The 26822-nt window shown below is 43.7% G+C and overlaps 1 protein-coding gene across 2 annotated transcripts in view; it reads right to left on the bottom strand.

Moving 5' to 3' along the window:
- Positions 1-26822, bottom strand: part of GATA4 (GATA binding protein 4) — a 125650-nt gene that overhangs the window by 83651 nt on the left and 15177 nt on the right. For both annotated transcript variants that reach the window (XM_069236156.1, XM_069236155.1), the window contains exon 2: positions 24161-25614. In XM_069236156.1, the coding sequence (XP_069092257.1) occupies positions 24161-24665 (505 nt within the window). In that variant the 5' untranslated portion in view covers positions 24666-25614. The remainder of the gene's footprint in view (positions 1-24160; positions 25615-26822) is intronic.

A 26822-nucleotide genomic window follows, 5' to 3' on the forward strand; every position in this document is an offset into this window, starting at 1 on the left:
TGAACAGTAATTGTTGACATTTCACAAATAATTACAGTGAACAAAAGAGCACACCACAACAATACAATTGAAAGCAAATTAACAGCTCAATCAAAAGATGAGAGGGCACAACACAACAAAGCAGCAAAGACAAAATGCAACACAACAGCCGCAGTACAAATGAACAACAGAGTGCAGTAATGCAACACCAAAACACACCAGCACAAAAAAAACAACACAACACATCACCAGCACGTCAAAATGTAACACAATAATGTCACACATTAGTTCTCCACAAACCTGCTTTCATGATATGGTGGTAAAAGACTCCACCAAGCAGTGCCTTAATTACCGCTAAGGACATGAAATACCGCCTGTCAAAAATGTTTTCAGATACAGGCCATGGTCTCTCTTACAGGGTCCCAATATCAGGCGTATTTTATTGAGTTTTCTATATCTGCTGCAGTCTATCTTGTGTTTCCGAGAGGCCACCAAAATAAAGCGTTTTCGTGATCAAGTGCCATATGTACGAACACATTTTCCCATAGAAACAGAATGGGTAAAACCCTTTGATACATCTGGCCCCAAGTCATTTACACGATAAAAACATACATTATAATGTTCTTTAGGGCTTATGGAGAAGGGGTGCTTCCAAAGCTCTTGCTAAGCAAAGGGTAAACCCGAAACTGAAGACACGTTTTAGAACACCTGATGAGCGCAGAATAAATGAGGTTGACCTTTTATTACAAGAAGTGTATATATGCAGGTTTGTTTACTGGCAAGCGTAGAACTATACGTTTTACACACCTACTTAAAGGGGGGAACAGTGTAAATAAAGAGGTGAGTCTGCGTTTCCATGCAAAACAGATCACTATTTGTTGGTGAATATTTTTTTCTTATGAAACCGTGTACTTCTAATAGCAATTGGGCCCATGTTAAATCAATATGTGCTAAACTGTCAAATATCTACATAATAAATGCATGGAATATGCTGCATAATTTATATCTAAAGCAATAAAATGCTACAAAATTTGATTTTTATTACTGCGTAATTTAACCCATTTAGAAGCACAATGTAGTTAACCCAACCACATAGTGGCCCTCCACTTCCAGAATAGTCTAGAAGCCCTGATCATTACTTCGACTTCCGGTAATAGGATTAGTTAAGTTCACAGTGGACTTTTAAATGCTGACTTTGCCAGAACCCCAATGTACTCCCTCGTCCCTGGCGTAACAAAGGCCCCCGCCGTGCAGGTTGGGGGAGCGGTGAGCTCAGGGGGACTTGGGAGGCTCCCCACAGTACCTTGGCCACATGCGTGGTTAAGGCAGAAAAAAAGGGAGAGTGCATTGGGAGAGGACGCGGTCAGGTAAGTGGGGCTTGGCCTGGGGCAGGGTTGGGGGAGTTGGATTTTTTGTTTTAAAGGGGTGAGATGAGGGGTCGGAGTATTTATGTTTTTTATGGTGGGGGAAAAGGGGTTGGGGTAGTTATGTTTTAGGGTAGGTGGGGGTGATGGGTTAGTAGTGTTTTTAGGGCAGGTGGTGGAGGGTAGTGGTACTTGTGTTTTAAGGGCGGGTGGGGGGGCGGGGTAGTTATGTTTTTAGGGCAAGTGGGGGGGCACGGGGTAGTTAGGTTTTTAGGGCAGGTGGGGGATCGAGGTAGTAGTGTTGTTAGGGTGGGTGGTGGGGGGTCGGGATACTTGTGTTTTTAGAGCGGGTGGGGGCGCAGTAGTTATGTTTTTACGGTGGGGGTTGGGGTAGTTTTGTTGTTAGGGCAAATGGTGGGGTCGGGTAGTTATGTTTTTAGGGCGGGTGGGGGGTCGGAGTAGTAGTGTTTTTAGGACGGGTGGGGGGCAGGGTATTAGTGTTTAAAGTGGGGCTCGGGTAGTTATGTTTTTAGGTCGGGTAGTGGGGGTTGGGGTAGTTGTGTTTTTAGGGTGGGGGTGCGGGTAGTTGTGTTTTTAGGGCAGGTAGGGGGTCGGGTACTTGTGTTTTTAAGGTGGGGTTTGGGGAGGTGGGTAGTTATGTTTTTAGGGTGGGTGGGGGATCGGGTACTTGTGTTTTTTAGGGCGGGTGGGGGATGTCGGGGTACTTGTGTTTTTAGACTGGGGGGTCGGGTAGTTATGTTTTTAGGGCAGGTGGGGGGTGGCATGCTAGAACAACGCGTGTCGTTCCACACATGCCATTACTAGGCATGCTTTTACAACGAAAAATCGTTGTAAAGGCATGAGTGGATACAACGCAGTCGTTGTTCTGACCGCGTTGTCCAGGCATGCGTGGTTCTCACATTAGTTGTTCCATCATACATTCATTATAGAGCTTTGCTGCGTGCACCGAGGAAGCTGTTCCTCCAATGCTTGTTCCCTGTGCCAGGAAAAGTGTATCTGAGGAGCCAGTCTTCAGTGGAGTTTAAATGTGAATGTTTGCTTGCAAGTGCCCATGGGTGTAGCTTCCATGGCACCAGGGCACGTAGAACCCTGATTATTGCTGTATTTTATAAATCAAACAACAGGCAGGGGGCCAATTCCCTTCCTTGCACAAGGGGCCATGGCACAATGGGTACACAACTGCAAGTGCCGCTCCAGGTCCTTTCCAGTGGGTGGCTTTGTGGGTGAAGCACAGTGTCTTAAGGGCAGGGTTTCTGGCTATCACTATCAGAGGCAATGATGAACGACCAGTGTTATGTGTTCCCTTTGCTGATGGCATAGAAACAATCTTGTTGTGGTACTTTACACCCTTCACAATCTGCATAGTTGGCGAGCAGGGATCTACCACGTACAGGCTGTTTGTGTACTTAACCAGTGGAAGCACAAGAATGTCCTGTACTTTCTGTGGGTGTCCCAGGTAAGGAAGATGCACTGCAGTGTCCGCATAGCATGGAACGCACTTCATTCACATGTGGGATCAGAGATGGTTTGCGGTCCATGGTTACTCCAACCTGTCTTACCTCCCTTAATGTATTAGGTGGAACATTCAGTTCATTGGTCCGGTATGTTGTAGATTAGTAATCAAACCACTGTCCACATGCCATTATCTCTGTTTTAAAGGCTCTAAGTTTACTGTGTTTGACCATCATCCACACATCTACAGCACAGAGGTACTCGCCAAGCCTATAAATACATATCTCCTTAAGGTTTCCCAGTTTTAAGATAAGCTGCATGTCATCTGCCTGGTTGTAACAGGATGAATGAACTGATCTACTGCTCAAATGGCACCCAAGCAACACTAGCAAAACTGTAACTCATACCCTAGTCACCAGTAAGTTGGACTACAGGAACACCCTCTACACCGAGAGCACCAAGCAACTCACCAGAAGACTGAAAACCATTCAGAACTCAGACAGACAGATTTTTCCTCAAGCTCCCTCGTAGAAGTCACATCACACCACACCTCAAGGAGCTCCACAGGCTCCTGGTGCACAAACATTCTAATTTCAAACTCCTCATACACGTTTAAGTCACTACACAACCTAGGCCCCATCTACCTGAACATCCTCATCTCCTTCCTCCAACCACCCTGATACCTCCGCTCCGCAGGACTCCAACTCAAACTCATCCCGAGCATCCACAGAATCAGGAGGACAGGGGTTCTCTTACTCAATCGTAAAGCATGGAACAGAATTCTACTCCACATCAGAGCCTCTTCCTCACTTCTCAAATCCCGCAAGAAGCTGCAGACCTGCTTTTCAATCAACCAACCGACTATAGGCAAGGCTAGGCACACACACACCCTCAGCGACAGGACACCCGTGAGTGTGTTAGTGTGCTTTACAAATGCACATGAGATGATATGACATAATATTTTAACATAACTCCGATAACAGGGTAATGTAGTGGTTCAACTGGAGTGGGCAAATTAAAACTTATGTGAAACTACAACGGGGAACTTTAAGGCTTAAATGAGGTGCAGGTCCAGTTGGGCGGACCCATGCCAGATTTTCATGCTATCTGCATAAGAGATGACCCTGCATGAAATTAATTCAAATGACATTCCTTTGAGTGGTTGGAAAATCTGAAAATCTGGGATAGACCCAGACCTCTTGAACCAATTTCGGCTCCCTTGGCCTACATCAGTGGTTCCCAACCTGTGGTCCGGGGACCCCTGGGGGTCCGCGAAGCCTTCTCAGGGGGTCCGCGAGAGCCTAGAAAATTAAAAAATATTAACAAATATTGACAAATTAGGTCCCCAGCTTCCAGTAATGACTCAGGCGGGGGTCCCCGGATTCCCATGATGATTCCGTGGGGGTCCCTGGGTTCCATTAATGTTAAAGTGGGGGTCCACAGAAACCAAAAGGTTGGGAACCACTGGCCTACATGAATCAATATCAACAGCCAACAAGAACCACATAGACACGAACGGAGGCAGAAAGCTGTTTTTATGCAAGAGACTGAACTCTGTGCTACTTCTGCAATGTAACCTCAGAGGCAGGCGCTGAGCCTCTGACAGCAGCATTCCAGACAAGTCCTGGCTGAAGACTCTGTTCTTGCCAGACTGAAGGGCACAGACATTGTTACTGCTCAAAACACATTCCGCTCTTCACGTGGTTTATCAGACATTGTGGGTGCTGTTGCTGCAAAAATGTGGGCCTTGCGTTTCTGTATTTTGTGGCCTGTGGAGATGGTTACATTGTGCACCAAGCCCTCGAGGGCGCAGAAGCCATTCACTGATACCCAATTCACATTTTAAAAACTGACTGGATACTAAATAGGTGTCTTGTTTCTGCATCTGAATGCATTTAATGCTCCTACCAGGAACTGTTTATTTGTGTCTGTCGGACCCTTTTCTGCCAGGAAAAACACTTTTCACTGTTGTTTTCGATCTCTAGACACTTGGGGGCAGATTCGCCAGTGGATAAGCTTCTCTAAAATGGATTTTGGCTTGACATGGACATTTAAGGTGCACATGAGTAAAACATGCCTGATTCACAAAACAAAATGTAAGAATGATGTGTGAGCTGCATGTGCGTAAATGACAATAGAAACATGTAACTTACGCTTAAAATAAATAAAATAAAAGAATAATATTGAAAAACTACCGCTATTCCATTAGAACAGTCCATACACCCAAACTAGGGATCATCGGAAAAACTCACAGATGAAACAAGCATGGCAAAGTCAGAAGGGCTGGCTCTCATTTTGACTGATGACTAAAATATTAAAGAGAAGCCCATTGCAGTGGAAATAGACAATGCAAAAACTATTGATTTCTACAAGAAATGCATTTATAACATAAAGAATGTAATGTGCACATTGCACTTTTTTGTTTCTCGTGCCTTCTAGAGTGGGATGCTAATCAGATATTCATCCCCTTCCCTTCAGGGGTGTGACCATCAATAGTAAAGTGAGTGCAGTCGCACCGAGGCCCACTAGTATGAGCGGGCCAATGCACCCCAGTCCTGCCAGAATTTTAGTTCCAAAGGGGACTGGTGGGGGAAGAAGGGGACTGTGATCTACCCATATCAGTACAATACAGTACTCGTAACAGGTGCTTTTGTGGAGCACTCATTCAGCCTCAGGGGGGTTCTTGGCATTACTGATGGGTGTATGGTGTTACTTAATCCATCTGTACTCAGTGGCACTCCTTGTACTGATCTGGACAAGATGAAAGGCCGGATGGAATTACCAGGATTCAAATCCGTGCCCAAAGGGACAAACGTAGGTCCTTGCAATTAATATATCAGTCCACCGAGCTAGTGGGCAGCCCCACCTACTATTATGTGGCTATTAAAATCATTACAGTAATTTAAAAATAAAATGTATTAAAGCTAGTTCGATTCATAGGAGTTTCCTCATGGTCATCGTGATATTTCATCATGAAGGTTTCTTTATGTAGTAATCCACTGGTTGGGGATGGATCACTATGATCAATGGGGATGTCGCCCAAAGACCGCCCCCAATGTTTCTATAGGCCTATAGAGAGCACCAAGATAAAACACGCATAGGTCTGACCAGCCACTGTGTGTTGTCATGTATGCTACCACCTCCTTGAAATAAGGTGACGAGGGAGCCAGAGGGATGCTCATATGACACTATAAACTGTTCGTGGTCTGTTATTTCAAGTTTTCTATCTGCCCATGTGTGCCAAGATCTCCTTCCCGCTTTCAAAACAAGGAAGCAGAACAGGTGTAGGGAAAACCTAAGCTGTTCCTGCGGTGTATGGGAGTGTGTGACAAAACAATGAGGGAGGGAGACAAACTCAGAAGAATGGAAGTTTATCAAATCAGATGCTATCTATATGGTCAGTTTTTGTTTTGGTGTGGATGACTATTAATAAAATATCTAAAAAGCAGCAGTGACACTTAGCTCAAAATAATTAGTTTGACACCTATTAAGTACGTTTTCACACAAAATACATCACACCATTCTATACACAACTACACAACAACATCACCTTGGGTACTGTTTTCTCTTGTCAATATTAGAACACAAACAGCTGAACAGTCTCTTGCACCAGCTTCTGCTTTTCACGTTCCCTAGCCTTGTACAGCTGATTCGCCACCCAAACAATAACAAACGACAGGCAAACACTGACTCCACAAACTTGAAAAGGCCTGAGCACACTTAGAAACTGCGTTGGAAATAAGATCTCTAAAATGAACTGTGCAATATTAATATCTTCCCCACGCTAAGTCACATTATCTCACGGTGTTAGAAACTGCGTTGGAAATAAGATCTCTAAAATGAACTGTGCAATATTAATATCTTCCCCACGCTAAGTCACATTATCTCACGGTGTTAGAAACTGCACTGGAAAAAAGATCTCTAGAAGAAACTGTGCAATATTAATATCTGCCCCTTGCTAAGTCACATTATCTCATGGTTAATACTGTCTTTGGTAAAAACTCTTCCACAAAACTGTGCAATATCAAAATCTCCCTCTTGCTAAGTCACATTATCTCATGGTTAACACTGTCTTTGGTAAAAACTCTTCTACAAAACTGTGCAATATCAAAATCTCCCTCTTGCTAAGTCACATTATCTCATGGTTAACACTGTCTTTGGTAAAAACTCTTCTACAAAACTGTGCAATATCAAAATCTCCCTCTTGCTAAGTCATATTATCTCATCGTTAATACCGTCTTTGCTAAAGACCAATCTACGAAACTTTTCATTATCGAAACGCCTTAACGCCACAGAATTTGCAAACATTGAAAATGTACTTCCTTTTCATCACCCCAAGATCATAATAAAACATCTCTTCAGCCAATCCTCCCACATTTCTCACGCCTTATCTTCTGAGTTGAACATACAGAATTATCTCTATGATACATTTCTTAAGGCTTAGTCCTTTTTCTGTCCTATTCAGCACAATTTAATGCCAGTTCCAATCACTTCACCACAGCTAGTTAAATACAACAAGCTCCTCACTCAAGAAAACATTGTCTTTCAGAAAAATTGACTAAATATTTGCCCTTCTGAAAAACACTTTCCTTCCTTCAACCAAATGACTGAACCACCTCATGACCCAGTTTTGAGAACTTTAATTGCCATCCAATGTCATAAACACATCCCCTACAATATACTCTTTTGACAACACCAGCCAGGCTTTCATCGCTGGCTTAGAGCTGAATCCGGCAACCTCTGCAGTGTTGACAACATTCAGCATCCTAGGCCAGACGGTGTACAATCTTACCCGTACCCAGTGGCTACAGTGCAGTATTGAGCCTCCTGTAAGGTTCAAAGGAAACTGATGCTGGGACCATCTAGTCCACATCCTTCCTCTAAAACAGGCCCAGGTCAACCAATAGGAATCCTGTCTTCAAAGTATCCCTGTAGGATAGCCAGGAAATAAGATCCGCTCCCACAATACTTTGAACTGTTTCCGAATTGGCATTGAGCGAGCTGGCGAGCCTAGTGAACACAGCAGTCATTTGGGGCATTGCTCCCCCGATGGAATTCTGAAAGTCTGAAAATTCCTTCCTTCTCTCCATCCTTTTTTGTCTTTTTTCCATGCCGCTTTTCATGCAATCTGTACTTTTTTTCATATATCCATGCTCCAATCCTTATTTGTCTTTTTACATCAATCTATGGTTCTCTCCATCCCTCTTTTTACCCATCTACCCTAACTTCTCTCCATTCTTGTAATTTTCCTCCCTTCCTTTATCCATTTATCCTTCCTTTTCACCATCCATATCTACATATTTCCTTTTCTCATTCATCCATACACCCTTTCTTTCCCTTCATCCATTCTTTCCTTTTTATCATTGCTCCAGTCTTCCTTTGTTCTATGTACCCACTGTTCTGTGCATTCCTCCATCGCTTCATCATCCTTTCAATACACCAATGTCTCCATCCATCCACCTTCCATCCTTTTAACCATCAACTCCTAACTCCATCAATCCATCTATCCCTTTGGCCATCCTTCTCCCCATCTTCCCTTCCTCTCTGTCTTCCTTCAGCTGCTACAGCTGGTTCTTATGAGCTTGCGATCCGTCAAATAAGTTATAATCACCCATTTGAATGTTTTATGTTACACTGAACACCCAGACCATGCAATGTGCATTGCTCATAACTTCACTGTGACAGAATTCTGCTCTTTAACAAGGACACACCCACACACAAGCAGTTCCCTATAGTGCCAGTGTCCTCTTGTGTGCTTCTTGAGGTCTTACTCTGTTCTCCTATGCAGATGACACCCTGATCACTGTCTCCCGCTCTCCCAAGGAAGATCGCAGTTCGGATACTCCTAACACCTGTCTAATGAAAGCAGCTGTTTGTATCAATAACAATTCTCTCAAACTAAATAGAGATAAGTCTTTAAATTCTGGATGTGGGTAATCCACCTCATCTTTGTGGTCCCCACTTCTGGTCCGATGGTCTTAGCATTACCCCTCCCCCTGTTTCATTAGTTAGGAACTTAGGGTTTTGGCTGGGTGATAAACTCCTGATGAATCATCAAATCACCAAGGTAGCCTTCACATGCTTTGGCGTTCTAAAATGGTTAAGCAAAATACTTTGGCTGCTGCTGGTTTCTGTGAAAAGAACGGTAATACAATTCTTTATCTGGGGGCCTCTCAGGCCTCATTCAGGCACCTTCAGATAGTCCAGAATGTGGCTGCCAGATTGCTGTTCCATCTCTCTAAGCACTCCTCTGCATTGAATCTTCTGCAAGACCTTCATTGGCCCCGACTGAAAAGCGAGTTCATTTCAAAGCTTTGTGCTATATGCTTAAGGCTCTGTCGAACTCGGATCTACTCTAACTCAGATCGCTGATGGCACCCTACCTTCCCAGCTATTCCCTTCGATCTACAATTGCAACCTTTCTGCAGTCCTCAGAGTTATGAGAGCTTGACAGGGTGGTCAGTCTTATTCCTACCTGGGTCCCAAATTATGGAATTCATTACCTGCTGCCGTGAGATCCTGAAAGTCCTTTGGTGTTTATTGAAAACTTTTAAAGACCTGTTTTTTCTCTATCTGTTTTATCTTTAAGTTTCTGTTACTCGACCTGAATTTTCTTAGCGCTAGAACACCCTGTTAGGGAAGATCTGTGCTTTACAAAACTATATAATAATAATAATATTTTTTGAGACCAAAACATTTTTTGCACTTAGCTGAGATATTTTTATTTTGTGAGTGGCCAGCAGTACCATCTGCAAAAATGTTTTACAAAAACCATGACAAAACCAAACAAGCATTGCAAAATCCAAAAGGTTGACAGCCAGACCTATTGCATTTGCCACTGCTTTTTCCATATTTTCTTCGGTTTGGATTTTTCATTTCTCTGATTTCCTCACATGGAGATGTGTTGTGGTGTTTTGGGTTTGCTTATTTTGTTCTATTTGTCTGTCGAGTTTTTCTCCATTGTGCATTATCAGCAGCCCCACTGTTAGCATCACCATATTAGAAATCAGCAATGTGGCTAGAAAAGAAAGACGGGTGCAAACTCATTGTTGAAATACCCTAGGCCAAGGCTTTCTAAGAGAGGGCAGAGCAGACACCTGGATTTAATAAAAGTAACATTCATCAATAACAGTCAGATTCATTAAAGCATAGTTCTCCATTGGCCATATGCCCTGATTACGACAGCCAAGCAAAGGTGTTCATTATTTATCACACCAGATCAAATCCAATATCAGACCTGCCAACTCACACGGTACCACTGTGTGACACACAAAATTAGCACCAATCACACAGTCACCCAGTGAGAAGCCAATATCACACTGTGGCAAGGAAAGCAAGCTGAAAACCACTGTAAACAGCAGTTTTCACTGTGTTTTTGGAGGCTTTTAACTTGTCTAAGTCTATTAATGGGTGTGTAAACACCAAAGGACATGGCAACAGTCTCAGCAAGCTTTTGCTTTTTTTCAGAGGAGACGGTTTGGGGCCGCGATGGGGGCAAAAGTGTCTCTTAGGTGCTTCTCGGCACGAGGCCAAGCACCCTCCTCACACTGCGAGATTTATGTTGAAGTTGGCAGGTCTGCAATATCCAGAGGGTTGGAATTCATCAGTGCGATAAATAGCACCCATTCAGAGTCCCCTCCCCCCCCCATAAAGTAGAATAATGTGGATTTTGGTGCTGGCTGACAGAAAATCTGGATATCCTCTTTATTTTCTAGCCTTTTTACCCCGTTAAGCTGCGGCAACTTTGACCTGAATAAATTTAACAGGGATAATGACGGTTATGATAAAGTCTGACAACTCAGCATAGGGGTTGAAATTTTGTGGCTTAGTTGTAATCAGGGCTTTTGTGTTTTAATCAAAAGTACTACTGATATTGGGAATTGTGGTTTCAATGTTTCCATTTTAAGGACAAACCTACAAATCTCTTCCAAAACAAGCATTTGCAATGCAGTGGGTCTTGCGTTTGCTCGAGTTAGAGCAGTTAATGTTGTAATTCCTATCTGGACTTTTCTTGCCACTTACATTGAAAATGAAAAGTAAAACAGTTGATATAAATGAGTCGATTCAAAGAGCCATGGCCGCCATGAACGCGAAGGAGGGACACAAAAGGAAAAAGAAGTTTGCTTGCAGTCAAATGGCCAATATCCATGTAACATGGTTGATGTCCAAGGCGGTAACAAAACCTCCTCAAGGAGGGACAAACGTAAAGCATTTACCAGTGATAACAAAGGATTTTTGAAAGACAAGTCTAAGAATGAGTGATGATGATGGGCGTGCAGTAGGCATGGTTAAAAGCCAATAGATAGATTACAACAGGTCAGAGGGTTGCACGCTCAACCTAAAAACAAACAGGAAAGTTTGAGAATTATCCTCATTTCTTGGGCCAAATTCAGGTGTAATGGAGGCCCGCGCAGTTACAGTGGCGCATGGGGTTCACACTCTCCTTGGAGCTCCCGATAGGCCCAATGTCCTTGTAAATTTGTCTGGCACCCAACCTCGGTGAATTTTTAAAGATCCTTTCCTTTTAAGGGAACCCCATAAGTTTGTGTTTACAGCTATAACACATAGCGTGAAACTACTAGGATGAACTCTGAAAGTAAGAAAAATACATACCTCGAACACAAACGTAGGCAATTTCGACTACACGGTGGACATAGCATTATTTCCATAATTATTACACTCCTTTTAATGTTTGTCACAGTTATGTTACTGTTTATCTGATTCTTGACGCATAGTTGCCAATAGACCCTATGTCCTTAGCGCCATTTTAAGGCAGTCTTGGTTTTGGAACATGTACACCCAAACTTGCTGAGGTTGGTAAGGTGTGGCACATTTATCAGTCATACAGCAAGGCCAGGTTTATAAACACAAATGCTATATCATTTAATAAATGCAGTAAGTCCCTGGGCAAGCTCTGCAAGAATGTTAATGAGACGCTGTCCATTACCCGCTTTTAATTAAAGTGAAAACTAATCATATCACAAAACATGCGGTCACCAGGGCCCACAAACATGAGAAAAGTGGCACACCATTATGCCTCAAGGCTGTGGTGTATGAATGTTCACCTATGGGTTTAATAATGCACTTGTTGTTATTCAAAATGGAGGATGGCCATCTCGGGAAGTTGCCCAGTCCACTTGTAACTGGTACATGGGTTCTGTACTCACAAGTAGAACATCAGTCAGCCCCACCCCCATTCATCACTGCTCTTTTAACCAGTGTGTGCCTTTTCTTCACGTGCTGCAGACTAACCCCGCAGCACAACTTCAGAGTGACCACATGAAGGCTTATCCTGCGCTATGTGGCTATAATCATTATTCCCACTCGGAGACCCGCCCTGTTTTCCCCCAGCCTAGATTTACAAGTTATTAGGTCGTGGTCTAAGAATATACACGTGTAGGCAATTCTGCAAGCACTTACATAATCGTTTTACCTAAATTAACCAAACACATTATGTCCATCTTCCATGGTGCTTGTGCAGGCCCAATCCAGAGTCCACAGGGCGTCAAACATGGCAATGCTTACGCTCACTATGAGATCATTTTCGTGAGATCACTGAGTCGGGTGCCTTGTGTGGGTCGGGTAACTTTTTGTTCTGTTTTGACTTCCACTCTACTGTTCTAAGCTTAGAAAAAATCATCACAAAGGGCACACGAGTGATTTAAATAATTCTATGCATTGCTCGTATGTAAGAACAAAGTATTCTTCTATAGGAACCATTCTCTACATAGGGCATTTGCATAATAGTATTTATTTATTTAGATACTGTAGCATTTCGACAAGAAGCCTTGCCGTGCATGGTTGACATCACACTAGAGTGATGTGTTGTGGTTGGGGTTATTTACCCAAGATGTGGGGGTATCTTGACGAAGACAGGCAAACATACCCATATACATCTATAATCTAATGATACTACAAGCATACATGACATATCAAAAGCGGTTTGAGTGAGTGAGAGGAATAATGCCTTGCGTCCTTCTGGCAGCAATAAATGATATGTTAATGTAAGTCCTGGAGAGAGTGGCCTACACAGATGCCTGGTGATGGGGAGTGCCAATGTCTTGCAAGGCTAAAGGACCAAAACCTGGAAGTGACTCTAGTCTCCTGGGTGCAGGAAGGAGACTGTGGTTAGCAGATCCCATGTTCAGGGTGGGTTCCTACTGACATAGGGCATCCGAGAGATAGGAGATTTAACTAATAAAAGTAGCAATGTTTCTGAAACTGCCCCTACTATTACCACGACTGCTGCACCTTCATCTACTGCTACATCTACTATCACCTCTACCGCTACTACTGTTACTACAACTGATGCTACTACCACAACCACCATTACTGCTACGTCCCACCTGCTGCCACTTCTACCACCCTTCCTACTACCATTAGAACTGATGCCAAGGCTAATATCAGTACTACGGTCACTATTTCCATTACTATTGACACCACGATGCAACTACTACTGGTATTATAACTGCATAAGAATTACAACTATTACTGTGAATACTACCATTGTCACTGCTACTACCGCAACCAATTCCTCTACTGCTCCTGAAGCTACTATCACTACTACTGTCACTACCAAAGCTACTTTTAATACAACTGGCACTACTACTGCTACCATTAATGCTACTTCTACTCGTACTGTCACTACTACCACCATTTCTACAACTAATACTGCCACTACTACTGTTACTATTGCTATTACTTCTACCCCCACTTCTTCTAGTCACTGCTACTACTACCACTATGACCACTAAAAGTATTACCACTATTACTGTCTACTACCACATTTACTACGATTCTCACTACTACTATGACTGCAACAAATTCCACTACTGTTCCTAAAACTACTCTCACAACTACTGCTACCAGCAAAGCTACAATTATGACTGCTACTACTACAACTACCATTCCTGCTACCTCCATTTGTACTGTCACTATTACTACCACTGTTATTGCAATACTGTCACTACTATCACTACTGTAACTACTATTCCCACTATTACCACCACCAATACTACTGTTACTATAAGCACTAATAGTATTATCAATAGGACTACTACCACTTTTATTACTAATGTCACAAGTACTTGTAATAAGAATACTGAAATCTCTATGAGTACATGTACTAAAGTTAATAGTTTTACCATAACTACTACTACTAATATAACTACTAACCTTAATAATTAATAGTAGTACTAGAAGTTCTAGTATTGTTGTTACAAATGTCGTTCTTCACAGTATGACATAACAAAGTGAGGTTTGTGATTTTAATCTGTTTTTAAAATAATGCAATACTTTTATTTTGCGCACTTAGTCTTATCCTTGAACTGCTGTTTGTTTGAGCACTGTGACACTTTAAAGTTGGTGCTCGGGCATTCCCGGAGACAGGCTCTCTCTGGTGGTGCTGAGAGCCCGTTGCCTCCCAATCAGCACACGGGAGGACACTATCTTGGTTGGCGGTCCAGCTCTTTCTTCTTGTGTCCAGAACACTATTTAATGAGGCCACAGCCGTGCCAAAGGCAAGCCCTTCTGCACCCATCCGCGGCCAAAAACTCTGCCCACTTCGATGCAGATCGTTTATACTACACCTCTGAGGCTTTGCGAAGCCTTAATAAGCTGACTAAGAAAGACTGCGAAAATTCCTTGGACCCAAATACTATGCCAAGTAAGTGCTCGAACTGCAACTGGTCATCTGCTTCCATTGCTGACACAGCTACTAATGAGACCCACACCATAGAGAATGTACAAGCACCTGTAGCTTTTAAACAGCCAACCACTGGCTGACAAATATTCCTACTCAACCTACTTGGTCGCTCCCCAAGCATAGTCTTGAGCTGTTTATCTTGTTTGAGGAAAAACGCCCTGAAGTCATCTTTCTAACAGAAACTTGGTTGAATGAGGATAGCTGGCCAGCTATTGTGGCTGAGCTTCCACCTGGCTACGCAACTACAAGAAATGACCTGGTAGGGAAAAAAGCAGGCGGCGTAGCTATCATTTTCAAAGAGAACTTTGAGTGTAAATAGTCCTTCCTTGATACCGCAGATTGCGAAAGCCTGCTCCCCTCAATCAAACTTTCACATACATTCACCTTCTCTGGCCTGCTCTTATATCGTCCACCAGGGTCTGCTACAAAGTTTGTACAGGCCATGCCAGAACCTGCAGCATCACATAGCCTTCTGGCAGCCAGTTTCATGTTACTGGGGGATCTGAACATTCATATGGATGCTATCACATGTTCCCAGCTGTAAACCTTAGACAGGACTTCTTGTCAATGCAGCTTGATCAATTAGTTACACTCCCTACACATTCCTAGGTTCATATTTTCGATTCTATTTTCACAAATATCGCAGCTATGATGAAGAATGCCCCTTTGCCAGTCCCATGGGCAGATCACCCGCTGGTTCCGTTTTTTTATCCCTAAAACAGAAGGGCTCAGTCCCAAAAGAACACCAGCAAACTCCTCCAGACAGTGGTCCAAACTGGACCTTACAAACTAGGAAGCAGTCCTGGACTAGATGGCAAATTTGTTGGCTCTTATTCGACCTTCAAGAAATGGATTAACTCGACGTTAGAGATGCTAATCCCTAAGAATGCATGTAGACCTCCATGTGCTAGATCCAGTGCCAAAGGGTTCTTGCCTGAGATAAGGGAGCTGAAGAAAGAATGCAAAAGATATGGAAAAAATGTAGATTCCGGTTTGATGAGGATAGTAAGGAAACCTTTAAGAAAGCCATAAAAAAGTATCCGTACGCGATCCCCAGAGCCAGGTTAAAAGACTCTGCTGACAGGATCAGTCAGTCCTCGTATCCATCCAAAGAAATGTATGCCATTGTTAATTCCTTTCTAAAACCTAACATCACAAAGGTCGCCCCCCTTTCTTCGTGGAATGGTGTGAGCAGCTGGCCAATTACTTTTTAGAAAAGTTCAGAGTTAATTACAATCCCCTCTCAGGAACAGCAGACTCCTCTATTAAAGCAATGTAACCTGGAAGCCTGCAGTGGAACTCTCGACATTTCCAAAACTGACTAAAGAAGATATTCTAAGAACAGCTAACAGTTAAGTCAGGCTCCCTTCTGGATCCGGCTCCTATAGATATCTTACTGAAAAGAGGAGAGGCTGTTATACATAGAAACATGCGATAATTCGCCCATTGTTGAATAAACTGTCCTTGGATCTTTACAGAGTGGAACACTACAGACCCATTTCACTACTCCCTTGGAAAAATTGTTAAATGGTGTTCTCTATTGCTTTCTGGACTGTAATGGCTTACTGCACCAGACGCAGACTGGCTTTTGATTTGGCTGCAGAACATAGACAGCTCTCTCATTGGCCACTCATTCTTCTGGATCTGAGCACAGCTTTTGACACAGTATCCCACTCAATTCTTTGTCAAAGGCTGGAAGAAATTGGAATCACAGAAAGGGGTTTAAAGATGCTAACACCGTTTTTTGCTATCATGCGCTTTCAGGCCAGTGAAGGGCCTTTCTTTTTGGAAATAAATTGGCTCGACTGCGGAGTACTCCAGGGCTCTTTGCTGAGCCCCACACATTTTAATGTGTATATCTGGCCTTTATCAGACATCATTTGCCTTAGGTTTTACTATGGTGTCTAATGTGGACGACAATTAGATTTTTGTCTCCCTGACACCAAGCACTGACTCAACTTTTGAAAGACTCACTACCTGTCTGGAACAGGTAACCAGGTGTGTGGTGACAAGTTGTCTCAAGTTAAACGAGGACAAAACAGAGCTAATGGTGATTGGAAACAATCCCTCACTCTGGGATCAATTCCACTGGCCCCGTGTTTGGGAGAGCATCCCCCTACCAAACCAAAAGTAAAGAGCGTTTCAATATTTATGTACCGCCACTTACTGACATAGTCTTAGAATATGGGTTATCAATTGTCTCCTACGCTGATGACACACAATCAGTGGTGTCTCTCACCCCTGAGTTAGGTGCTCAACATCAGCTTGCCCCTTGCCCAGAGAAGGTGGCATGGTGGATGTCAAACTTTTCACTGACACTTAACAGAAGCAAAACCGAGCTGATGATTTTAGGGAACAAATCAACACATCAAACTGCACTTAGCTGGCCAAAGTGTTTAGGGTCTCCTCCAATCCCTTCACCCTCAATAAAAAATGTAGGCCTCCAGCTGGACACCTCTCTATGGAGAGTCAAGTAAAAAACTATTGACAGCCTGCTTTGCACTGTTGAGGGTACTACGTTAAATCATTGCTCTGCTACCTATGCATTCCAGGAGAATAGTGGTTCAGGTGAATTCCCTGTATCTAGGTTCACCTAAAATCATTACTAAGAGGCTCCAAGTAAACAAAATGCAGCCATTAGAACCATCTTCAAAATCCCCAAATATGTATCAGCAAAAAGCAGTATCGCAATCCTGCACTGGCTCCCAGTGGCGGAAAGAATAAAATTAAAGACATTGTGCCTTGCATATAAGGTAATCAATCAGGAAGGGCCTGTCATGATTAAGGCCCTCCTGTCTCCGTACAACCCTAATAGGACTTTGATTGTTTTCGTATCTGACCCTTAAACTATTACATTTATTACCGGCACAGTTAAGAAATGAAAACAGTGAGACCTCCTTCAGAAAGGTACTAAAAACTTGGCTATACCACATTCTCTAATCCCTGTTCTTTTGGGTCCATAGGCACGTTTATTTTTAACTAGCACGGAGAAGCCTTTGCGTAGCCCATAAGCCCATAATAATAATATACTAATAATCTTAGCTCAAACAAAAACTTGCTTAGTTTTAGGAAACAACTGAAAACCTACCTCTTCATATAAGCAGTGCATGTTCTCACTTGTTCTAGCAGCGCCGGGAAGCCCCTTTTGGGTAGCCGTGCGCTCTATAAGGACTCTTTAATAATAGTAATAATAATAATCATAATGATAATATGGGCTACGAAAACAAAAAACACGCTGTGTTTCTTGTCATTATTAGCACCGTTACTTTCATTATTTTGTTTCCCATGCTAATAAGTTACAATATAGTAAGGATACTGAAATCAAGGCACTTGATTGATCAGAGTCTGCAGTGCCAGTGTTTTCTGATTATTATGAATTTAACACAGTTGTCGCATAATGCACCCACTGCTGCACGTTTTCAGATTCCAACGAATTATTTTTCTAGTTCAGAGATATTAAAAGTTACATAAAAATACAGGCGTGGTACTGAACAGTTACAAATCCTTTGCTAAGGCTAGCTGGTCTCATTTCTGTTGTAGATTGCTGTGTTCCAGTGTGAGGCTGGTATTAACCTGGCACAATCTTTGAACAGTGTTAATAAGTGCTAAAATGACAAAACGCTGAAATAATGCTGTATAATGTGTTATATGTGGCTACATACTTCACTTTTTTGTGCTGCATAATTGATGGAACCCTGTAATATAATTTGGTTTTACATTGACCCATAATTCCAATGCTTTGTCTATAATCTGCAGATTACTATTTCAAAGAATGGATTTGAGTTTTTAAGCACTTAATTCGCCGTGAACGCCTGTTCCCCACTGTTTATGTGTGCTGGCAGAGCATAAATGGAGGTCCAGATACACTGTCAGTGAGAGTGCAAGGATTTGGATTTGTGTATCAATAATATATACTGTTCTTAAGTGCTTAGAGGGTAGTGGCCTGGCTCTATAATATGCCTTGCAAGACTCACAATAAAACCCACATTAATAATGGCAGCATTCACGAGATGAGGACATGGAATCTGCCACTCTCATCAATGGGATGGTAACTGGTCGCAGCTGAGCAGTGAGTGCAACTGTAATGTGCACGACATTAAATTATATTAAACTAGCATTGGTATATGCCTAGGTAGCTACTGAGCTCAACCATTCAGTTGTCAACCCCTACAGGACAATTGTCCTTGCTTGGGAAGGGACTATCATTTTTTTTTAGCCCTAGTAAATATGTTATTTTTTTCTGTCACTCCTGAATAACTAATAATTATAATATGTGTTTATATACATTTTCATGGTGCACGTCTACGTTGCAAATATCAAGTGTTACTATTACCCACAGTGATTGTGCGCATTTTACTGAGCTCAGTAATTTGGAAGGTGGCATCCACCTTACCGGGTGGAAAAGCTCAAGACCAGCAGATCACTGAAGACGAAAGAAGCCAGCGTTAAGTCACTCAGCCATAACGCTGGTACTTTCACCAATAAGGTTAACAAATGAAAATAACAACTCTCTTCTCTCTGGCTACTGCACTGTCTACGGGTTTCCTGTCCCAAGATAGTGGCTCGAGTACTTGTCTGAAAGAGAGACACAGACGAGTTTTTAGATGAATGGGTAGTGAGTCCGCACAGTGCATGCCAGGGAAACCGCAATGGCAGGCTACAAGAGCGTATAGGGGCCGGTTAACAAGGTATGTTATTATATCCAAGTCTTGTCCGAAAATACCACTGAGAAGGACCTTCCTGAACCAGATAATGACCACTCAAACATCATCCCAGTAAAGTACCTCTGAACTGTGTAATTATAATCTTTCTAATTTAAAGAGCCAAAACATTCGGGCCCATATTTATACTTTTTTTGCACTGCATTTGCGTCATTTTTTTATGCAAAAGCGGCGCAAACTTACAAAATACAATTATGGACCTGATTTATCCTTTTTTTAGCGCCGCATTTGTATCATTTTTTGAGCAGAAGCGGCACAAACTTACGGAATACAATTGTAAGTTTCGCCGCTTTTGTGTCAAAAAATATCGCTAATGCGGCGCTAAAAAAAGTTTAGATATGGGCCTCAGTGTCTGGCGCGCGCCGAAATAGAAAATATGATTAACTGTGATCATAATAATGACCATCTCAATTCCTTATAATGTTTTTAATATCCAACTCTTGAAGCACTGATCAAAAACTAACCAGTATATATTTACTGCGTTAGCCTCTGCCACTCTGCCCCCAAGAAAGGTGCCCTTTAAAAACACGTGTTAATATCCCCAGTCTCAACGCTGGTCCTCTCCCGCCGAGCACGCGACGCGCGACGCTTAGGTGACCTGCGGCGTATCCTGCAGCACGAACGTTCGTAGACGCACACCTCGTACGTCGCACCTCTGCCTTACGCCACAGGCACGTCTACGTCGTTCCCCGTATCCCGGAAGCACAAGGTCACCTTTCCGGTATGAGAGGTTCATTTCTGAATTGGGCTTTGTCGTCTTCCAGTACATCGTAGAGAGGTGATCCACTACACTTCTTATATTAATGTCCGTTTTCGTGCGACGTGCTCTTATTAGCTTTATTCCCCAAAAGCAGTACCCCGCGCCGTCCCCAATTAAAGCGACTTCAAATGAACGCGAGACGTTTTATTTGGAACCGTGCCATCGTCTATCTCTATGGATATTCGTATTATTATGAATGCCCATAACATTAACAATCGTCGTAATCACATCAGAATCTCAAATAATATCCAACACCTATAGTTCACACGGTACTCCTTGAAGTACAATCCAATCACAAAAATCAGACCTCATAAATAAATCACCGGCGCATGGAATCCGCTTTAACACAGTCGAGGCTCAGAATTTAGAAACGCTCCCGCGTGTAATATTACGAATAACAATTACGATATTAATTCTAATGCTACTATCATTGCAATGATGACACTACTTATTTTACGATTACCCCTACTAGGACCTCACATAGCCGTGTCCCAAAATAAGCCTAAACTAGGAGTGCTTCGGAGCAGGCTAATGGTCAGCGTGAAGGACTATTTATTTACCGGGTGGTGAACTTGCTGTAGCGCGCAGCAGGTGATGCAAAGAGCGATGCAACCCCTTTCCCCGGAGCTGTATGTTCTATACTGTAAATTGCTTGCTCTCTTGGTGTGTTTTAATGCACCCTGCACCCCTCGGGCTCGTTAGGTGGGCCAATGCAGGGCTTATGGTGTTAGTTCTCTCAGCACGATCTCGGTCCATTTATTTGTACGAAATGACTGACCTTAGAATGGCTAAAGTGCCGTGCAAGGCGCTACATAAAACGCATCATTAATATTGTTGCATGTCGCACCTCTGAAATGACAAATATTTTCCTGTACATTTTCCCCAGCCACACCACCTTTTCCAGCCATTACGGCAGGAGGTTGATTTGCTACAATACAAACTTTTGCTGCCTGCTTCCCCCCGCCGCAATCTCTCAACCTTGTACCTGATTTCTACTAGGCATCAGCCTAGGCTGAAACTCGACTCCAGTGCATGTTTGGACGCATAATTATAATATTTTTATGTAGTGCTTTTAAGGCACCGCTACCATTTCAAGGCTCTGTGAATAACTGACGGTACTATTACCCAGTGCGCTAGAACTAATAAAGGTATTTAAAACCAAACACATCATAAGATTCAATAAATGTTGCCCTGCTTAGACTGGCTGTGTGAATTCTAAAAAAATGGTGTTAGTAAGGGGCGCTTGTTCTTCACTGTGAGTTATAAATTTGCGCCTCATTTGTACGGCTTAGGAGCCGTTTCAAAATGCGGGAAGGTCCACGCTGACATCTACACACGAGTGCGTGAAAGAATCCCGCAAAGAGACCGGTTCCAGCTCCAACCTCGGGTTCTGTAAACTAAACAGTTTACAATTTATGCACATGGAAATGTTGATTTGTTGTGTTCGCGGTTTAATGTTACTACCAGGCGACCTTGCTGTATCCCATCCCAAAAAACGAATGTACACTTCGTTCCATTCATTACATACTGACACGCACACACAGAAAGACACAATACAGACACGCATACAGGTACAGAAACATTGAGTCGTCGACGCTCACAGACACACACAAATACACCCTGACACAGATACTTTTAAAGTAAGTTACTTAAACACACACCGATGCGCACTCAGAAAGACAATACAAACGCGCATACAGGTACAGAAACATTGACTTGCCCACACGTAAATACACCCTCACACAGATACATTCAAACTTAATTACTCAGACACAGACTGACGCACACACAGAAATACACAATACAAACGAGCATACAGGTAAAGAATAATAGACTCGCCAGCAAGCACAGTCACGTAAATACACCGTGACACACACAAATACATTCAAACTTAGTAAGTACTCAGACACACAGGCGCACACACAGCCACACAAAGTAAGACAGAAACAGGACATTAAGTCCTTGAATTACTGCTAAACCTAAGTTTGTAAGGGTGTGTTGATTGTAAACAGGCATGCGTGTTCATGTGCCCGATATAGACAAATAATATAAAAATGATGTGGAAAATGTATATTTCTGCAAGGTGAGTTGTTGTCTAGGGAGCTCACCATCTCTGAAGGTAAGACTACACAGACCCAATCCACAACACAATATCAGAATACACAAAGAAGGACTCACAAGCACACTTAGACACTTCTCCCTAACTAACTAATGTGCTGTTCTTTCGATCCAGCCAGTATTGTTATTATTTGCAGTAGTAGTAGTATTTAATACAATAACAAAGAATAATAGTGATGTTATTAGGAATACCAAAGCTAATAATAGTAATGATAATACAAATTATATGGATGCATTTAAATACGCTGTTTTTAGAAATGAACTGAACTAAACTGGAGAACTGTGTTATGGGTTGAAATCTTTTCTGTCAATTATACAAACGAAGTACCACGTGGCCAGGTGGCTTATCCTCCAAAATTAAGACTCCAGGCTGTTTACGCCACCTTCACTTGCTTTCAAATATCCTTTACTGCGTAAAAACAAATCACTGTAATTTGGTTGCACGCGCGGGTTGACACCCACAACGTCTACAGTGAAACGCGCTTACACCTGTGACCGGCGTATCTGCACGAGTCCGCTCGGAGGTGCGCGCGCGGCGCTGGTGGTTTCACAGTTCACACTCCGGGAATGTTCGTGGCCACGGCCTGCTCCGGCGTCAGCTGCGGGGCTCGACAGACTGCTGCCTGCAGCGTCGTTCACAGGCTGGCCGAGGCGCGAGCCAGGCCGTGAGCGTCAAGCGCGAGGCAGTGCGGTTCACGCGCAGGTTTGCGCGGTCCGCCCAGGATCTCGCGCGATGCGTCCCGCCTTCTGGAACTACTGCAGTAACAACAATAATACTAAGAGATCCTTGTCCCGCGGGGAGAATTAAGCTGTTTATTATCAGCAGTGGTATGTTACCAGTACTACTTCTACTAAGAATAATAATGGTCTTTGTGTTGCTGGGATAATTATGCTGTATATCAACACCATCATCGTGATTACTATGATGATACATATTATACGTCATTGTTAGCACTACTGCTAATAACAATACATAATTTTAATGTTACTACTACTACTAATAATAATATTAATAGCTAGCTTAATTATCCTAGCGGGACAAAGATGAGTAATTACGACAATTATAACGATGTCGTTATTATATTCGCTGTAATAATAACAAAAATACTATTATTATTAATATTATTACTATTGTTCATTAGTGGTCGTAATAGTAATTTCCATCTTCGTCCTTTCTCACCATCACTTTTGTTTCACTCGAATAATTGAGCTGTTTCTTATAATAAATGGCAGTAGCAGCAAGAACACTTTGTGGTTTATTCGTAGTACTAGTAGTAACAAAGACGAGTAATAATACTCATCGTCATCAGCGCTGTCCTGGCTGAGGCAGTGATGCTGTCTGTTGATGGCAGCAGGATAGCACTGGCAGGAGTACTGGCCCTCTTCACCCTGTCTCATTAGAGGTGTAAGTACCAACCAAGTGATGACATTACAACCTAACTTATGACGCTAGCATCACCCATATTAGAAACTTAGACTTCCAGGAGTTTTATATTATTTAAAAATAAGAGCAAGTCATTTGCAACATTAATATTATTATTAGTAATCATCACTGTGACAAAAATGTATCGTTACTAACCAAATGATAACAAGATATTGATGACATCTTGTAAACGGGTATTAATATTATTGTTGTTATTATTATTATTAAATTTTAAGCAAAATAATGAGCATAGTAATGTAATGACCCTCCTAACAATACTAATATAATACACCATACACTAGCATTTTTATGATAAATACCTACCATTTATCTTAGTGTAACACAAATATTTTATCATCCTTTATAATAGCAACATAACATATTAATAATCATCATCATAACCACAATCATTTTTCCTTACTTAGGTTGGGGTGCCGGACCCCTAGATAATAATAATAATAATAACGATGCTAATTTCCCTTACTTAGTTTGGGGTACCGGGCCCTTAAATAATAATAATAACAACAATAATAATTTGCCTTACTTAGGTTGGGGTGCCGGCTCCTGGATGATGATGATAGTAATAATAATAACAACGATTATAATAATTCTCCTTACCTAGGTTGGGGTGCCGCGCCCCGCCGGGGCCCCCCCGGCTCTGCAGGTTCTGCAGCATGGGGCTCTCGAAGGGAGACGAGGTCCAGGGGCTGCCCATGTCGGGGCTCACATAGGCCTGGTAGGGGCTGGGGTAGGCCCCGCTCAGTCCCCGGCTGAACTGGTCCCTGCCGTTGGTGGAGAGCGCCAGGGGGGTGCTGTAGCCCACCTCCCTGGACGAGGCGGCGCTCATTGGGGGGCTGGAGGCGAAGGAGAAGCGGGAGGGCGCAGAGGGGCCCGGGCTGTAGACGGGGGGCTCCGAGCCGGTCTGACCCCACACGCTGTGCCCCGAGCCGGCTTGCTGCGAGGAGCCCCCGCCCTGGAGGTAAGGCAGGCTGGGCAGAATGGATCCGACCCTCGTGGTGGGCACGTAGACCGGGGAGGCCGCCGAGGGGCTGTGCATGAAGGAGCCGGCCCCCTCGTAGGACGGGGGGCCGTGGTTAGAAGCCATGGAGAGGCCTTGATACATCCTGCAAGAGCTCCGGGCCACGCTCAGGGGTCCTTGGCTCCGGGTCCAGTCAGGGTACGCGCCCTCTCCACGCGCAGGGGTCCAGGGTTCTAGGCCACCGTCAGGGTACGGGCCCTCTTCAGAAGCAGGGGTCCCCAGTTACTCTGTCCACACACAGGGTCCTGGGAAACAGGCCACGAGTCCTCTCCAAAGTAGGGGTTCTGAGGCACGCGGCTGTGTCGGGGTACAGGCCCGCTTCACTCGCAGGTGCCCTCCGTTACTCTCCCCACCCACACAGGGGTCCTCACGGTGTAGCTACAACCTCTCAGTAAAGACTCAGTCTCCTGGCTCAGGAGGTGACCACCGGGGCCTCTATCACTCCATGGAGACCCTTCCAGGCGCAACCAGATCCTCGCAGCTCAGTCCTGGGCAGCTGGGCCCTGTTCCTCACCGTGAGGGAGAAATGTTTCCAGGCAGGCCACTTCCCTCGCCTCATCCAAGGGATGCGCACTGCGCGCCTAATCCTTTAAAGTGCAATCCAGGTGTGGGGGACCCCTGAGCGGCAGTCTAGAACCTCACAGCTCAGATGCTGCCCCGTCGGGCCCCTCTCCTTACAGCAGGGCCACAGACCTTTAGGAGCTGAGCTGTATGGCCCCAGTTCCTTGTAAACTCAGTTGGGTCACAGCAGGGCCTCTCTCCTCAAGGTGATGCTGTAAGGTGGATGAATAGCTCAGCCACTGATAAATTACCGGGACTCTCTTCACAGTCTAGCCCCCGAGTCTAGCAGCTCCATGGATCTTGCATCCGTACCACAATTTCACGGACCTCCGAGCACCGGGTGCGTGGGACCAAGATCACACAGTTGTCCAGGCGCTGTTAAAGGGCCACGCGTCTGCTCGTCTTCGCTTGCCGCTTCCAAGTTTAAAACCGCCTTGTCTCCTCCCCTCGCTGGCCTGCAGGCTCCTCGCACCTAGAAGAGAGAAGAGAAGACGCTGAGATCGGCCCTGGCTTCATGTCAGAGGAGATAACGAGGTTAGGGGCTTGTCTGGGCCCCTGGAGGCGAGAGACGCAGCACCGCCGCCGTGCCAGGGGCCTGGGTGGCCCGTCTATCTGTCTGCAGGCCCGCCGCCCCCTTTGTGATGCTAATGTCCCCCCAGAAAAGGCCCCTTTGAAGTGAAACACCAACAACCACAGGGGCAGGAGAGAAACAATACAGGTGAGGTAATCAGGGGATAATGGGGGCAAAGCCGGCTCTGATGGAATTACTGCGGAGTGGATCTGATAAACAGGCGTGATTGTGTCAACTCTCACGGGCCCACCCCAGCCACTACACAGGAGCAAACACAGCGCCCTGACGTATCTGAGAAGATTCACATAGCGCTATATATAAAACACAACATAACCAATAATAAAAACTCAAAAGCTACCCTCTGGAGGAAAACAACTCGGATTTAGATAAACGAAAACTGTTTTAAGTTTGTTGTCCTCATTTTGATTAAAGGGAGTTGTTAAAAAATGTAAAACAAAAATGTACATTTATTTGAGTAAGAACGTAATATTTCCATAGATGTTATTTTCTTACCAGCAGTAAAGTTAACTGTGGATCTGGAGGCCAATAAAAAACTATTTTTTACATTTCACGGAGAGAATGGCGTTGCAAAGTGGGCCGTGATGAAGGTGATCGGTGTGTTTTTAGGGATTTACCATTTAAATGTACTGCTAAGTGAAGAGCCTAAGTAGCTGTCAGGAAGGTAATGAAACGGAACATCACCACCCTCCCCCCACTAGCGTCACGTTAGGTGAAATACATAAAGCATGACAACGTCATGCCTGTGAAGTATGAAAAATAATTCAGTAGCACCACGTCACCTCTGTGAAATATGGGTTCTGAGACCACTATTCGTGTAATATATATGCAGAGAGTATTGTGCTGTTCATTATCACTGTGGGAGTGGAGGGGGCTAGGTCTCAGTAGAGATGCTCATGAACCCCCACCCCCCCAACCTCTTCAGACGTATAAATAGCATATTTCATGGCTGTACCAGCATAAGCAGTCTATTCTATGCCCTCTTCATGTGCATTGGTTTTACAAAATAATTCAGGTTAGACTAGGATATAAGGGGATAGATTTGTGTGGTGAGCTAATGTCACATTAAAGAGACCCCGTGACAAAACGAG

Source organism: Pleurodeles waltl, chromosome 5 (assembly GCF_031143425.1).
Source record: "Pleurodeles waltl isolate 20211129_DDA chromosome 5, aPleWal1.hap1.20221129, whole genome shotgun sequence".
In the NCBI taxonomy this organism is placed as follows: domain Eukaryota; kingdom Metazoa; phylum Chordata; class Amphibia; order Caudata; family Salamandridae; genus Pleurodeles; species Pleurodeles waltl.